This window comes from Anneissia japonica, unplaced genomic scaffold (genome assembly GCF_011630105.1).
Source record: "Anneissia japonica isolate Jap-2015-1 unplaced genomic scaffold, ASM1163010v1 scaffold287916_len461452_cov168, whole genome shotgun sequence".
Taxonomy (NCBI): Eukaryota; Metazoa; Echinodermata; class Crinoidea; order Comatulida; family Comatulidae; genus Anneissia; species Anneissia japonica.
In genome coordinates, this window is record NW_022690767.1 from 407,532 (window position 1) to 425,085 (window position 17,554).

The window sequence follows — 17,554 nt, forward strand, 5'->3', positions numbered from 1 at the left end:
TATTTTTCCATGATTTATAATAATTGGAGTAATGCAAATGCATATTTTCTAAAAAAGTCAGTTTTTAGTGAAATTTTGCCGGGAATGGGGCTTTTAAGTCCCTTACGCATAAATGCGATTAGGCTCACTGTCAGTCGTATGCCACCTTCGCATAAATTCGAGTTGGTGAAGGTCTTTAAAAAAACGACCATAGAGCGGCTGTTTTAACACTAACCCAAATAGTGTTTTAATACTGCGCGGCAGTATGTCAACTTGTCAAGATAACCTCTCGTCATGACAACAAAACATTTTTAGTATGTCGACTTGTCAAGATAATCTATCTCGCCATGACAACATACAACTTTTACTATGTCGACTTGTCAAGATAATCTATCTCGCCATGACAACATACAATTTTTACTATGTCGACGTGTCAAGTCGCCATGACAACATACAATTTTTACTATATCGACTTGTCAAGATAATTTATGTTGTCAAGTCGACATAACATACATATCATGTCGACATGGCGAGATAGATTATCTTGACAAGTCGTCATAGTAAAAATTGTATGTTGTCATGGCGAGATAGATTATTGACAAGTCGACATAGGTCAAATACATTATTGTATGTTGTCATGGCGAGATAGATTATCTTGACAAGTCGACATAATATAAGTTGTATGTTGTCATGGCAAGATAGATATCTTGACAAGTCGACATAATAGAAATTGTATGTTGTCATGGCGAGATACTGTAGATTATCTTGACAAGTCGTCAAGTCGAATGACACTTCGGTGCTTCCGTAGAAAGCTAATGAATTTCTGCACATTTTGATGTGAAACTTGCTGGGTGTTGTTTTGTTAGAAGTGTGAGTTTTTGCAAGTTGAAAATATAATTTTTTGAAATGTTGAGAAACTTTATTCTTCTGTAGTTGTTACAGCTGTGCTGGATAATAAGAAGACTTAGAAAATGACATAAAAAAGGATGTTCTGGTCCTAGGCCTAGCTAGCTAGGCCTAGGCAGACCTAGCCAGGCCTGCACTGTGATGGTAATGATGTTAGTAAAATATACGTAGGTCCCCCTAGGCCTAGGATTCGTTATTTTGATTTTCATCAGCAAGTAATTTGACTTTGAAAACACATACTCTGCTAATAGGGCTAGGCCCAATATACTATTTGTGATAGGCCTTGACAAAATATTCCTATCATCATTTATTCACTAAATAATAAATAAAATGCAGAAATAAAAGGGCCTATATGTACAAACCGACTAATGCTGATTAATTGTTTTTAGATTTATATTTTTATAACCTGAATAGTTTATGAATTATTGAGCAAATAATATACACTATAAAAAAAAAAGCATTACGGTGACTTTACTTGTTTCCCAAGAGAGTCTTCTATAATCTGATCATCCTGGATATAGAGGCCAAGCAAAACGCTATAGGCCCCTCGAAAAAAACCAGAATATTTAAAATTTAACATAGGGCGCAAATTTGAGCGGATGGTCAGCCAAACGTACTTCAATTGCAGATTTAAATAAATTAATTGAACTAGCGATAAAGAATTCCACAGCCGCACTGACCTAAATGAAAAAGTATGACTTCTAATAAGTGTTCTACAGTGCTGATGTTTAACCTCTAGTTCTAGCACCTTTATCAAACTCAAAAAATAAATCACCCGAAACCCTATCAATTCCACGGACAATTTTAAAAAGCTCTAAAATATCAGATCTCTGTCTAAGAAACGCCATGGTTTGAAGATTCAATAATTTAAGTCTATCTTCATACGGAAAATCCCTTACCTCCAAAAACATCTTAGTTGCCCGTTGTTGAACTTTCTCTTGTTAAATAATTAGCTGGCACAGGGGATTAGAGGTATTTACAAAACATGTTTTGTACAGACAAACATGGTTTTGTCTTTTACAAAACACGTTTTGTACAGACAAACATGGTTTTATCTTACAAAACTTGTTTTGTACAAACATGGTTTTTTCTTTTATAAAATATGTTTTGTACAGACAAACATGGTTTTTTCTTTATGTTTTGTAAAGACAGAATAACTTTCTAATATTACAAAACATGATTTGTCCCTTACAAACATGGTTTTGTATGACAGAACAGGTAATGTGTCGTTTGGCGCCCCGTATCAGAGGTTTATTTTTAGGCGTTTGGGAGAGAAAAATACTGTAGGACCCCCTAGAGTAGTGTTGTCTTGATCGCCTCCCCCTCCCCCTTGTACATCTCTGGATCCGCCCCGGCAGGACTCTGGTCGGCCCCTTGGTTTAGACTTCACTGTCGAAAATGTTGGACACCATGTCCTGTCCGCAAGTTTTGGCTAATGATCTTTAATAATTTTCGTCAAATTTTGGCTAAAGACCGCTTTCAGTTCGCTAAAAAAAAAAATATGTTAGAGTGATATGTTAGAGTTGTACAATATGTTAATTGTACAACTGATTTTTCTAAGACACAAAATGGCTATTTAAAGAAAAAATTGGGAACGGTAAATCAGATGCACATTTTTAAATATTTAAACATTTTTGAGAAAAGGAGGTGTAACCATCCTGTTTCGCACCGTTCCTTCAGAGCCTGAATTTAAGTCTAAAAATATAATTAAACCAGTTCTTTGAGCTTGGTACACCTGCCTTAATGTCATTTTCTTCTCAAATAAATGTTATTGTAATATCTATAGTATGATTTGTTCTTGCATTGTTTGCCAGTTTGCTATGAAGCATGGATTGTAAGCAAGCATCAGAAATTACAGAACTGGTCAAAGAAAAATGTGAAGTAGCAGTGTCTTCCCTTCGCTGGATTAAAGTTATTGTTGTTGGAAATACAGGAGTAGGTAAAACTTGCCTTATTAAGCACTTCTGTGAGGATAAGGTAAGCAGTCATTGGTCATTTCATATTTATGCAATACAGAAATTGGTGTTGCACAACGTGAGCAAACACATTTGCCCAGAGATTTGAATGAAATTTTAATTTGCTAATATCATTATTAAAGCAACTTGTTTTGCAGTTTTTGGGTTTTGACTGGATGAAGAAAAAAAGTTTTTTTTTTAATAAAAAATTATTAAATTTATTAATAATAATGTATATTGAACTTTAATTTACTTACAATTTTTATACATTTAAAAAACTAAAATTAATTGAAATTAACAAAATAATCCTAAATTACTGTATCATTAAAAATTGACTTTTCTTTAAAAAAAAAAAAAAATAAGCAAAGGTCTGGGGAGGCTATTATTTTTATCTGTGTTCTTCATTTTGTCATTGTTGGTCATTTGTTACCATGATAACTAAATGTTGGTAAGTCTGATTGGTTTTGAATGCAAGATGGTAATAAGACGTAGCCTGTTGTTTTTGGTACTTGTGTTAAATGCTAATTGCTCATTTGCGTAATTGATATTTCACTAAATAAGGAAATTTATGCTAAATACCATCATAATTTCCATAAAAAAATTTCTAATTTAGGTGAAATTGTAATATTTTTTTCATGTTGTCATTGTTGCTGTTGTAGTAAATTGTTTCTTACCATAACTAAAGTTTGGTCAAAATTTTGATTGGTTTCAAACGCCTTTCAAAAATCACACCATAGCTATGCTTTTACTGTGCAGCTTTAGTAGCATTTCTAGTTTAAAGAATATTTAGTAATAAGTTCATATACACACATCATCTCAAATTTAGTCCTGGAACCTGGCAATAGTTATTAAATCATGTGTTTTCATTAATTAGAGTGCAAAAGTATGGAATGGTTGAGTTATTATACCATTTTGTTCTGCAGTGGATTTCAGTGAGCTTATTTTTATTTCTAATTGAGAAGCCTTTTAAACCACCTCTATACAGTACTTCAGTAATTCTGGCATTTTTTCCTTCCAAACTGAAGCACTAACTTCTCCCACCAGATTTTAAGGCTGTCTAGCACAGCAGTGCAAAACTCATATTGCTGCCCCCAGAATTGTTCTTTGCGGCATATGTATGCCTTAACTGCACGCTATAATTACAGTGTAATTATATTGCTCCGACACAGACAGGTTCATGTTAGGGACAACATATCCCCGGCTTTATTCAACACAACTGCAGAGCGCGGACGTGCTCAGGGTGTACACAGCAATCAGGGATTCATAATATAGTACAATTTCCTCCCTTGTAATTTTAATGTTGAGTTTAATCAGGGAAAGTATTGCTTCACTTAGCTGCATCGTTTATAAGTATCGGCTATTAACTTTATGCAATTAATTATATGTCCTGTAATGAAACATAAATTAACAACAATTCTGTAACTGTACATCATAATAAAGAGTGAAAGTCCAAAACTCTGTATTAACGCAACATTGTTCAGTAATCCATAATCCTCTCCTCATTTGTACCAAAAGTACAGGTTTCAGGTTTGTAGGTTACTGTACATCATTATGTAACATAGGCATCTATAGTTTCATCTTCATGCTGAATTCTTTTATTGAACATAAATTTCGTTGTATTCTGAAATACATAGTAAAATGTCATCACGATTTTCGTTAGGCTCAAATTGAAACACATCAAAAGCTTCAACACCAATACAGGCTAAAAACACAGCCCCTCTGTATTTACTTGTTTCTTCATTTAGCCTTGAGGCTAACTCATAATTAGTCCACTGTCGTTTGTATTTTCTCCACTCAGATTCAAGGTTTCTTGACCTCATGTCTAGTCTACTAGGCACATTGTTGGACGGTATTTTTGCGGACCAACATTAAGCTGGTCGTTGCTATGTGTAGGCGGTCCCTGGGCCCCTCCACTAGCTACAGCAGACGACTCTTTGGAGCCCTGATCCTCCATCATGGCTAACAATTAGAAAGTTATTTCAACCTACTTTTTTTTTTTGTGTTAAAAACTATAGCCTTTTCTTTCCAAACTGCGTTGGTAGTTTCTTTATCCTTGTCGCCAAAAATGTATGCCTTAACTGCACGCTATATTTACAGTGTAATTGAATTGCAAACAAACTCCAACACGCATGGACACACACCTGAACAAGTCAAGTTTATGCTAGGGACAGTGTATCCCCGGCTTTAATCAACACAACCGCAGAGCGCGGATGCGCTCGCAGTGTACATACTTTATTATGATTTTAAGTACCTTTTAAATTATTTGATATATTGATTCAAATAGGTTGCTTGGGAATTTACATTTTGGATTTCACTATTTCCTGTTTACAAGAAGGGGTCCATAGCAGTTTGAAAAAAAACAAAAGTCCATATGTTAATAATAGTTTTTCAGGATTGAAGCTCATTGTTTTGATGTACTATTTACTGCTAAATTGACAATTTTCCAACAAATCAAGTACCAGTATTTGGAAAATTGTGGGTCCTAATTTTGTTCCTTTGGAAATTCCTTAAGTTATTTTTGCCATTATATTCTTTTACCATCGAAGTTCTTCATTTTTATCTCACTGAGAGTTCAATTCTAATAATTTAATTGTCCTTACTGTATGCATTCATATGACATTACTCATGCACATCAACCCAAATGACGCCGGACATATGGGGTCAAGCAGATAAAGAACCCAGATTATACCAGTCTTTTGGTCAGTATTTTTTTCTTGTGTTTGACTTCAAATGTTTTGCTGTTTGGGCGGCCCTAAATTCCGAAGCTGGCCTTGCCCTTTGAATTGAAGAAAAATGATTGTACTGGGGATGATAATGCAAAGTGTATAGAACCAGTTCACTACAGTATGCCATATATTTATAAATGTTGCATTATTATTAATTTGTTTTTTGTGTACTGTAGTTTTCAACAGGTTACCAAGCAACTATAGGAGTGGACTATGGATTCAAAACATACTCTGTAAATGATACCGAATGTTAGTATAATGATGCAATGTTTTTGTGATTTTCGAGGTCACCCTGTGTCCATATGAGTGAGTGTATACATCTTATTTTGTGGACAGTTAACATCTTTTCTTAAATTTACACCAGTTAACCAGATATATGAGGCATGTTGTGGCAAAATGGCTAAGTTGTAGCAAAAATTTAAATTCAAGTTATTGGTATTTTCAAATACCTGAGTATGTGATCTTTGAAATGAGGGGTCATTCATTCAAATTGGACATTTCAAACCTAAGTTATTGGAAAGTGAAAGTACAGTACTCTTAGAGTCAAGATAAACAGGATTTTGAGTAATTGCCTTTCAAAGTTATTTGTGCATAACATAATCGGAAATAACGAAAGTTGCTATAAGAGTTGGGTTATTCCCTGCCATGGGTCATAGATTAGAAAGCTGAAATTTGTGGTATTTGTCCACATAACGAACCCTTAATGGAAAACATAGGCTTTTTTCACTTTTTTAGGGCTGGTCCCAACTATGAATGGATGCCATTCCATTTTAATTCATTTGATCAGCCTGTGCTTGCTTGTGGCTAGAGACAACTACCCATAAATAATATATATGTAATATAAGATGTATACACTCACTCATATGGACACAGGGTGACATCGAAAATCTAAAAAAAAATGCGTCTTTAAACAAATTGGCTATTTTGAGTGCTGATAACTTCAAAAGAGAAGGGATATCAGTTAATCTGATGCCATATTTGTGTAATATGGTGGAATATAAGTTTAGAATACCAAGTTTGACCTTGATAGCTATTACCAATCCCGAGTTATAAGCTTCCAGAGTTTGAGGAAATTGCGTTTGTGCATCTTGAAGAACCACGCCCCTTTTTTGTGTCAATATCTCAGAAACTACAAAACCTATAACACTAATTTTTTTTTAAGTGTTGGTTTTTCACATAGTGGATCATTTTTATGGAGTTTCATTAAAATCTGAGAGGGTCATATTGGAACTTTTTTTAAAACTGGTTGATTTGACATGGAATGACCCTAGTGTATATGAACATTTTTAGATTTTGAGGCATTGTATAATTGCCATGTTATATCTGTATTCATTTTTTCGTAGCAGATGAAATATAATCTCGTTGAAATAGTGCATCCTGGGCGATTTTATATTATGTTTGTACATTATTGGTTTTACTTCTCAGATAAAAAATATTCTCAATACATCTTGTATTGAAGAAACTTTGATTCCAAAGTTGTATAGAAATAATAATAATACTGTTAACAAACATACAGTTTTGGAAGCAAAAACAAATCTTAAATAGGAGACTGAAAGGCAACAAAAACCTGCCTTTCTCACAGTTCAATAAAAATATTGGAAATAATAAAGAAACATGGCGTGTTCTTTTTATAGTAAGAATTCATCTTTGGGATCTGTCAGGTAGCAGTGATTACTTGGATGTACGCTCAGAACTGTACCATAACACTCAGATCGTCCTTCTGGTGTATGACATCACCAATGCACTATCATTTACCAGCCTAGATAACTGGTACAAGGAAATCACTAGATATAGTAATGGAGGTGCACTTACTATACTAGTTGCTAACAAGGTAATGTTTTTAAAAAAGAGAGAAAAGAAAGAGAAAATAAGCACAAAACTGTGGCTCATTATAGTTGGCTCATTTTTATCATCACTGCTGCTGCTCTTGTGTGTTTCTGCATGGAAACAATTATGATGTAGCAGAGGGACTACATTTTTCTAGCATACATCATTTGAAACATTGTCTTGTGTGAATGAATTTGGTATTAGCCATGTGAGTATATAAAACACTATGAGCATGTGAGCGATCTCTGTATATTTCTGAAAGAAGTGTTTTCTCCACTGTACTTTTTAAAAATTATTAAATTTTGTCTTTTTCATAATTGGCCTCCCCGAAGGAGCAAAGCTCTGGGAAGACTATTGCTTGTGCTTCCCTAAGTAGGCCGACTAGGACCATGGAGGTATTATTGAGAAGGTGATCACTCATCAACAGATCCCTTTGACGCAAAAAACCAATGTGTTCCTCGCCTTTGGATCGCGTGCAGGCGTATTGTCTTATTATGAACATTTTTTTCGTTGGCAACGACATGCTTTTATATGCTTCAACACAGCAGTTGTGCGATAAATGGTTTGATTTTAACTCATTAAATTCCTTTATAATCAACCATGCCATGGGGCCATGGCACTCCGCACCCCTCCCGTCAGCGTCCTAGCGTGAGGCCACTGTAAATACATATGCTTTAATGATTTAAATTGGATGATTTCTGGCCGCAACCTGTGGCTGTATTAACCTAGGGCAATGTACCATAGATCTTACAATCAACGATACAGCACACCCGCCAGGCAGTGGTGTATCTAGAAGTCTCGAAATGGGGGTGTAAATTTGATATGGGGGGTGGGGGCATGCATTATATATCAAGGAATTCATGATCGTACGTATGGAATGCCAATGTTCACATTAGTGGTTCATTTTAAATGTTCGGAAAGTAATTTTTAAACGGTTTTGTAATATTAAATAGGTTTTTTTTCTTTATTTTTATCAAAACTATATTATATTTCCATTTAATTTGTGTTTTTGATGATATCAGTAGCAGAGATGATATGAAGTTACAGTAGGTGAATACACATGACATCTTCACTGCCATCGCACATGTTTGCATCTAAAAATAGCTAGTCTGTTTTTAGCATCATCTGACTACGGTATTCTGTTTTTGCAGTAATGCGCCAACATTCCTAAAGGCAGGGTACAAAGAATCTTACCCTCAAGATTACGTGGGAGCCAGCTTTTGAAAAAGTTTCTTTCCGATTTTTGTTATCGTTATTTTCCAGGCAACTAGTACTACTTGATTTTGTCCTGCTTGTTAAAAAAAGCCCGAAACAGCCATTAATATGCATTATATTAAAACTGTATTTTATTAACCAAATCTGAATATGTATCAAAACTTAAAAAATACAAACCTTGTGTCTGCTTCAATCAAGAGTACGGTACCGTGGGAATTTATTTTGTGAGCGAATATTTTTTTACATGCCAGTCTATTAATTGTTTTGTTTTATTAATTTTGGTAATTTTTATATATATTTACCAATTATAATTAACTATATTCTTGTTTACAGTATAAATAATTGCCTACTAGGCAAACCCAATTTCCCCATTCCATTGTCCTACCTCATGCTTTTACTGAGTAGCGTAAAAGGAGTAATTCTAGTTCTACTTATTTTGTCCTTTTGAAATTTATTTTATTATACAGTATTTCAATTGGTATAATTGATCTAGAAAGTCACAAGTACACTGCTTGGCGGAAACTGAACTGTAACTTAGAAAAAGGAATGAATGACTAAATATATTTGACTTGTACTCTACACTATTTCATCCATATTCTCATTTAGATTGATCTAAAATCAAAACGGATTGTATCAATAGATGAAGGCTTGAAGTGGGCTACAGCAAAAGACATTCTGTGAGTTATTTTTTTCTGTCATTTGTATTGTACAAAATACATTAAAACTAAAAGGTGAGAATATTCACAATTTTTCCTCTCCGGAGCCTGACTTTAAATGTTTTCCATTTGAACCACAGATATTTTGAAACTTCAGCATCAAGTGGTAATGGGGTGAGTCGGATGTTTCAAGATGTTCTGCAAAAATTGATGTCACGGACAGATGAATAGTACCAGTGCATGTGAAAGTTACATGGCTATACCAAAAAAGCGAACCATGTCATTGCCCAAGGCAGGTCGGTGATGCTTGTCAACAGCAAAATGAGCTTCACTAACTATTCGCAGAGTCTTGAGTTTAGTTGGCAACTGAACTACAGTAGAGCCCATCGTTTGAGACACTTATTTGAGACAGCAAGTGCACTCGCTATCCCTTGTATCGCTGCATTTGACAATGTTGTCGCTGAGGTCCAAAATGGGAAGCGTGAATTAAGCGTTTCAAGAATTATGGCTTAGCCCTGTCCGTGTCGTTGGAAGCGCAGAAACGTGCAATGCTCCTACATGCAGTATGGCCGCGTTGCTTTGAAATATTTGACAGTCTACCTGATACAGGAACTACTTATACGCACATGCCATTTAAGGGGCTCTGTCGAATCATTTTAGGCTTCAAGTTAATATTGAATATGAGAGGGCTGTATTTAGACGTCTTAGGCAGAAGTCAAACGAGAAACTAGCTACTATACCCGACTAAGGAAGGTGGCTGGTACATGTAACTTCCAACATATTGACCAAGAACTGAAGTCACATATTATCCAAACAACTACTGACTCAAAGTTAAGAAAACAGAGCCTTAAGGAAGATGGACTTACGCTAGCACAAATCCTACAAATTGGAAGGTCAAATGAACTAGCGCAGGTCCAGAATAGTGATTTGGAGAAGGACTTGGGCTGTATTCCCTAGCTCAGTCTCATCCAGAAAATCGAGTCCATGCTGTAAGTACCAAAAGACAGAACAGTAAAACTGTTCGCCCTAATAAAGGAAATGGAAACAGTGCCAGTGGTTCTGTTTATGGCAAGGTAAAAATGCTTTGGCTGCAGTAGGTCATATCCACACCCAAAAGGCCCAAAGTCTTGTCCAGCATTTGGATACGGATACTATCTTGTGTAAAACTAATGATAACGTTACTTTTACAGACACATTCTATGTTGTAGAATGCCAATGTGGATGCTTGTTAAGCAACAGGGCTAGCCAGAATTTAAAACTGGTAGCGGTTAAACAATATGTTATTGTGGTAATAGAAAGTAGTGATCTAGTTCAGAAATACCTAAATGTGTTTGACGGGATTGGGCAGCTTAAGAATTTTGAAGTCAAGTTGCACATTGACGAGAGTGTATTGAACACTGACAAGAGTGTAACCCCTGTAGCTCAGCGCCACAGGCGTATCCCATACCACATGAAAAAAATGGTTGTTAGAGTTAGAACGTAAATGATATTGAAAGAGTGGATGGTCCCACTCCTTGGGTTTCCCCTATAGTTGTAGTCCTGAAACCCAAACGGGAAGGGGAGGTACGAATTTGCGTTGACATGCGGCAGGCCAACCAGGCAATAAAGAGCGAAAGACACCCTTCACCACTGTAAATGATATTGTCGCGAAACTAAATAGTGCAAAGCTGTTTAGTAAAATTGACTTGAGAGCAGGCTACCATCAGCTTATGCTCAGTAAAGACTGGCATTATATCACTACGTTCTCCATCCTTGTTGGGTTGTGGTGATACAAGCGTTTGAGTTTCGGCATATCAAGCGTGAGTGAAGTGTTTCAGAATGTTATTGAAAATGTAATTTCCGGCATAGTTGGTGCCTTTAATATCTCAGATGATATATTCATTTTTGGGAAGGGCAATGATACAGTGGCCCAGCATGATAAATACCTTGATCAAGTTTTGACTCGCTAAAATGAAAATGGTCTGACAGCTAACCTGTCTAAATGTGAATTGCGCAAGTCCAAAACCGAATTTTATGGTACGGTATTTTCTGAAGCAGGCATTGAGCTTGACCCTAAAAAGGTAGAAGCCATTGTATCCATGAAAGCACCGTTTAACATCAGCGAAGTGCAGTGTTAGGTATGATTAATTATTTGCTTGGTTCATCCCAAATTACTCCACCATTACTGCGCCCATACGTAAGTTAACCCATAAAGACAAGGTGTTTGCTTTGCTTAAAGAGCAGCAATCTGCATTTGATGAAATTAAGAAAATATTAAGCTCATCACCAGTTGTTTCATATTTTGATGTAACTAAAGAAAATGAGTTCATAGTAGATGCATCACCAGTGGGGTTAGCTGGAATTCTTGTCCAGTATGAAACCAAAGAGGGCTGTTGCTTATGGTAGCAGAGTGCTTACGCCTGTAGAGCAGTGGTATAAAAGCCAGTTAGAGCGTGAAGCACTAGCGGTAGTGTTGGCCTGTGAATACTTTCATGTCTATATCTTTGGTGCCCCGATTCATATAGTCACTGATCACAAGCCCTTGGTAACCTTATTCGGAAATCCCAATGAGAATTTACCATTACGGTTAGAGCGATGGGCGCTTCGACTTTTGCCATACAAACCGACTATTGTGTATAATATAGGCAAAGATAACCCGTCTGATTATCTGTCGCACCATCCTCAAGATTCTAAACTAAGTTCACGTGAAGAGAATATCGCTGAAGAATATGTTGGTTTTGTAAATGAATGAAAGCATTCCAAAAGGCCAAGACAATCGACGAGGTCGTAAAAGATTTGCTGTCCACCAACAAATGGTAATTCTAAAGTTGATTTTCAAGCACTTAAGTCATACAATTGCGTCTGCACAGAATTAACTATTAGTGAAAATGGCCTTATTCTACGTGGTACTAGGATCGTCATGCCCAAGGAACTACAAGCTTGTGCAGTACAGATTGCCCATGAAGGGCATCAAGGGTTGGTTAAAACCAAAGCACTCTTAAGAGAGAAAGTTTGGTTTCCGCAGTTAGACAATAAGGTAGCTGATGTCGTAGATTCGTAGATAAATGCATAGCATGTAAAGTATCATTCAACCCTAAACAGAGAGAACCCATTCAAATGACCGACTTACCTCCACACAAATGGTCATGTTTGGCCGCAGACTTCTTCGGACCACTGCGTTCTGGAGAGTACTTACTAGTTATAGTTAATGAGTATTCTCAGTCATCAAGAGGTATCCCTGACAAACTGAAAACTGATGATGGAACAACCTTTCAAAGCGAGAAATTTAAAAGCTTTGCGAATTATTTAGGATTTTATCATCAAAAAGTTACTCCTTACTGGCCTGAAGCCAACGGGGCCGCAGAAAGATTTATGAAAACTATTGGACAATTTTGTAAATGCGCACAAGCCGAAAGCAGGCTGTGGAAACAAGAACTTTATAAGTTTTTATGAATTTATAGGTCTACACCCCACTCGTTGACGGGTGTTGCACCGGCTACTGTGTTAAATGGTGAGGTCTTAAAAACTAAGTTACCCCAAGTTCTGTCGAAGAAAATGATATGGAGTTTAGTGAACGCGATAAATAGCAAAAAACAAAATGAAAGTATATGCCGAGGAAAAACGTAATATCAAGTCGTCAAGTGTAGACGTGGGTGACAAAGTTGTGTTAAAGAACATGTCACAATCTACAAAACTTTCCCCCAAATTCCAGCCTGAGCCTTTTGAAGTAATTGGTGTAAAAGGCTCTATGATCACAGCTCGTCGTGGGAGAGTACTTAAGTCATGTAGGAAATTGAATCGGTCTGTTGAGGGTTCAGAGAATTCTGATCGATCTGCTTGCAGACAATGCCAGCACAAGTATGTCATACCCGTTCGATCTCCTCCGCCTATAAGGGTTTAGGAATGTTCCTAAACGCTTCAAAAAACTTTTCTGACGACAGGTCGGTAGATTAGATGTGGCATTCATGTACTATCTAGTTAGATGAGTTGTGTCAGTAAGTATTACTTACTGTTGATATTTCAGTATGCCTACTGTTATTGTTGGTTTTACATTACTGTTGTACAGTATATGCTCTGGTGTTATTGTTATGTTTTAATAGTACAAAATAATAATTTAAAAAAAGACAAAAAACAGTTAACTATATAAAACATCATATTTATGAAAGATACAGCAGTCATGATAATCACATCTTCAGTAATAATTGTAATATTTTAATGGGAAATTTCACATGAATGATAACATAATGTATGTCACAATCCCAAGTTTTTACAGTTCAGCAAGTTCAAATTTTATTGTAATTCCGCATCCCAACTCTTTTTGAAAGTTTGGGGAGATGTAGTGTAGGGCTGTTGTACTACTTTGTGTTATGTGCCGTTGCACGCGCGGATTAATATAAATTATAAAGTTTTAGTTGAGGACGACATGGCGTGTGTGCATCGTTGTTGTTATTGTCTGTATAAACAACACTAAACATTTAACATGTGTTACTCGCATAAACCAATCTTGGACCCTCAATTATCGAATATATATATTTTTCTCTAATTTACATCCATACATTAACTCGACTTCTAAGTAAGTATTGCTACAGTAGCTTGTACATCCATTAGAAAGTTTGGTTTTTTAAAGAATATGGTCATTAATTGATAGCAATTGATTCATAAAACAACTTTTGTTGTTTTAATTATGTTTATGTTGATTGAAGTATATACTGTATTAAATTTCTGATAATTGGGCGTACACATGTATATTTTTACTACAGTAATAACTATTAAATAACTTCCAATAAAAACAATTGTTAATTATTTGTTTTCATTTTTATTTATGACTTGGTGGTTTCAAAACATAGCATTTCCGCTGTGCTAGATGAATTCTACAAAATCTAAATTGCTACTACAATATATTCGCGCGTATAAGAAGAGGATCGTTAGTAACATGCCAATTTACTACTGAAATGAAGCTGCTGTTAGTATGAATGGAACACAATTTTAAATGCAGGGAAATAAGATTTTGATGAACATTTAAAAGCCCATAAAATGAACAGAGGGTCGTCTTATATGCCTGGCATACATAAATCATCCAGAAATATACGGTATATATGTGAATAGAGAGGATTTACATTAAATAACGACTGTGCAACATAATGTGGTAACTTGTTTTTAAGTACTGTACTTTATTAATAAACTGAATTTTAATTACTACTATGATCTTTTACTTAAATTTGGACTATAGGTTTACTGTAATATATATTTGAACATTGGTGGTACAATTAAATTTCACATGCAATTTAGTACTACTGTATATACTGTAGCACTAATATCTACCAATATGTATACAATACATTTTTATTATTTTCTATAATAATAATAATAATAATAATTGGAATGATCAAATTCGTAAGTACCTGTAACATTTAACATCCAATACAGATGTACAAAGGGACCTAGGGCTACAGGTATAGTATGCGAGATATATTAAAACAACAGGCCCATAACCCCACAGGATAGGGAGTTCCGCTCTACTAGACCAACACAAAACACAACTTTATACAGTACGATGGTGCACTTGTCAATGTGTGCCTTGGCCTTATAAGTTTGACATGCACTGTAGCATTTATGTGCGACTATACTCAAAAGAAATTTTGGACAGTAAATGAAGATGATGTATATGATATGATCCTATCTGTAGATACTACATTTGATCAACTAACCATATTGCATGATGAGCCTACTCCCGATTCTTCAATATTTGCACATAATATCGATTCAGTTGTAATTCATTTTTAATTAAAGGTGGCGGTCATAGTTTTCAACATTTTTTAAAAGAGACCCCTGGACCCCAAAGGTTTTGAAAAAGACCCCCCCCCCCCCAATTACCAAAGCTGGTTACCGTAGGGCCTGAATGAACAATTGTTATTACATATTCCTTTAACTTATAGACATACAATTATATATTGACACATGTTAGGGCCACCAACTTTTTGGCAACACAAAACATCAAAGAAATATAAATACAGTGTTCGAATAAAGGACATGATGGTACATCGTGTAGCATACTGTAGTTCTCAACAAATGTTAGAAACTGAGTAACAAGTAGACTTTTAGAACACAATCTGTACTTCTCTTCATGTTTTATATATATATATATTCAGCAGTGATAATTCATAATAATATCTAGTTGAATTCATGAAGTCATTCCGGCAGCGGTTACACTGAACTTATGGTTGAAGCCTATTAAAAAAAAAAGGGAAAAAAATCAAGATTAGGTTTTAATAGCAACATTTTGATTGATAATTGGTACTCTAATGTGTGGCGGTAACACAGAGTCTAACCTCCTGTAGGCCCTGGCAAAACAGCAGGCTTACTTGGGACGAGGAAATACAAATGTTATCAATTTTGTAGGCCAAAATAAAAAAAACTTACACTGGTTACAAGATTGGCATGTGGCTAATCAATTATTTTTTTTGCTTTTATACATGTATTAAAATATTTATTGCTATTCACCTAAACAATTCGAACTAAATTTAAAAAGTATAAAAAACGACTCGCCCCCCTTCTTCCACCATGAGCAGTAAAAAACTTAGCAACTCGATTTGGAAAACTTGTTTGCTGTGCCATTTCAACTAATGCTACAAGGCGCTTGATACCCACCCAAACCCTGGAAATAGAAAAAATAATATTACAAGCGATTACATATAAAAAGTTTTAATATCATAAATTAGAAATTGTGGGTATTGTGGAATAAGCATAAACATACTAAAAATGCAAAGCAATGTATGTAGTTACTCCCAAGTCCCTGCAATTCACACGAGTTACCAGAAAATTGCGACGGCCTACCTAACTGCTGCAAGCAAACAACAAACAAGAAAGATGTAGGATCTCAATTATTAATCTATCCCAAACCCTTGGAAGTACAAAATAATACCGAGTGAAAAAAGTATTTGTCTAGAAACCGATAATTAATTAGTGGGTTGAGACATTGTACTGTTAACTAAAAATATAAGGCACTAACCTCAAACAAGTCCAAGGATTTGCCACTGTGCCAAACTGCTTCCACAATTATATATTGTGGCGGTTTCGGCCAAGCACTCTCAGTCTAGTCTAAGTCCTGCGTAAGTAAGTCTGTCGGACACGCCGTCAGATAATACGGATCAACTATTTAATGAACTTCAAACAAAATTAACTGAGTTTCTCATAGCATTTATTGGATCAATAAAACTGGTACCATTATCAACAACAAATACAATGTCATATATGCGGAGCACACAGCAGCCGTCGACCGGTTCCCGTTAACACCGGAATTAAACTATAAGTAGGCCTGTCCCTTACTACAGGTCCTACCTTACTTAACACTAACGTCGGGATTTCCCAGTTCTAAACTTCATGAGATCCTGAGCTCAACTACTACATGTCTTGGGCGATGGGTCTTAAAGGGGGGGGGGGGGGGGTGTGCGGAGATGAAACGATTAATTTTTAATTTAAAATAGAGGGATGGGCGACCACAATGACGGTTACTGCACTCGATTTTGGAGCGCGGTATTCGAAAACGAGGCTCGTGAACTGGGCCCCAAAAAAAACCTGGTGCTACAGGATTTTGAGCTAGTGTTATAAGATAGGGAATTTCCAAAAATGTACCGACTTTCAAAGGCTTGCATTCGGTAACCCCATAAAAAATCGTGTCAAACTTTAGATATTACAATGTAATTTTGGCCGTTCTTTTCATTTATATGGGTTTTCACTTATGAAAATGTCTCAATTATGGGTAAAATAACGATTTGCCCCAGTTTTTATTTCGGAAATTCGCACTAGACAGGGAGTCAGCCGATTCACTCAACCGTAATGAGCTGGTAACGACACACAGCCAACTTATGAGAATGGTCGTCGCGAGCGGAAAATTGAAAAATTAGGACTGGCAAAAATATTCAATAACAATAATATAATAAGTCGAAGGTATTTTTGAAGAATCAATCTTTCAAAAAGATATGTTTGCTGGTTTGGATAAGGAAGTCTTGGAAGTGGTGATCTTAAAGCCCCATTCCCGGCAAAATTTCACTAAAAATGACTTTTTTTAGAAAATATGCATTTGCATTACTCCAATTAGTTTAAATCATGGAAAAATATTGGCATGAATTTTAGTTTTACGCAAAAGAATAAAAAAAATGAGAAATACATACTATTTCTCATTTTTTAGGAATTTCATAGGAATTATTTCAAATTTGTTAAAAAACTTATTCTGACTGAGATTTTGACACTTAAACAGACATATCTCAGCCTAACCGAACGACCGCATTGTGCGAGATGCGAAGTACAAAAA

At 35.6% G+C, this 17,554-nt stretch overlaps 2 protein-coding genes across 3 annotated transcripts in view; both read left to right on the forward strand.

The window, feature by feature from the left end:
* The first annotated feature begins 697 nt into the window (after positions 1-697).
* LOC117099952 (dnaJ homolog subfamily C member 27-like) lies at positions 698-11,631 on the forward strand. 2 transcript variants are annotated; one of them, XM_033239483.1, is made up of 6 exons: positions 698-849; positions 2,700-2,862; positions 5,743-5,815; positions 7,201-7,397; positions 9,215-9,285; positions 9,405-11,631. In XM_033239483.1, exons 2-6 carry the CDS (start codon positions 2,713-2,715, stop codon positions 9,493-9,495), a joined length of 582 nt encoding a protein of 193 aa, XP_033095374.1. In that variant the 5' UTR covers positions 698-849; positions 2,700-2,712; the 3' UTR covers positions 9,496-11,631. The 2 variants fall into 2 exon arrangements, with proteins under 2 accessions (XP_033095374.1, XP_033095375.1); XM_033239484.1 differs by having other exon boundaries at positions 784-1,029.
* Positions 11,632-12,163: 532 nt separating this feature from the next.
* LOC117099940 overlaps positions 12,164-17,554 on the forward strand; it is a 20,919-nt gene continuing 15,528 nt past the window's right edge. Inside the window, exon 1 of the mRNA XM_033239457.1 lies at positions 12,164-12,280. Coding sequence (XP_033095348.1) covers positions 12,164-12,280 — 117 coding nt within the window. The remainder of the gene's footprint in view (positions 12,281-17,554) is intronic.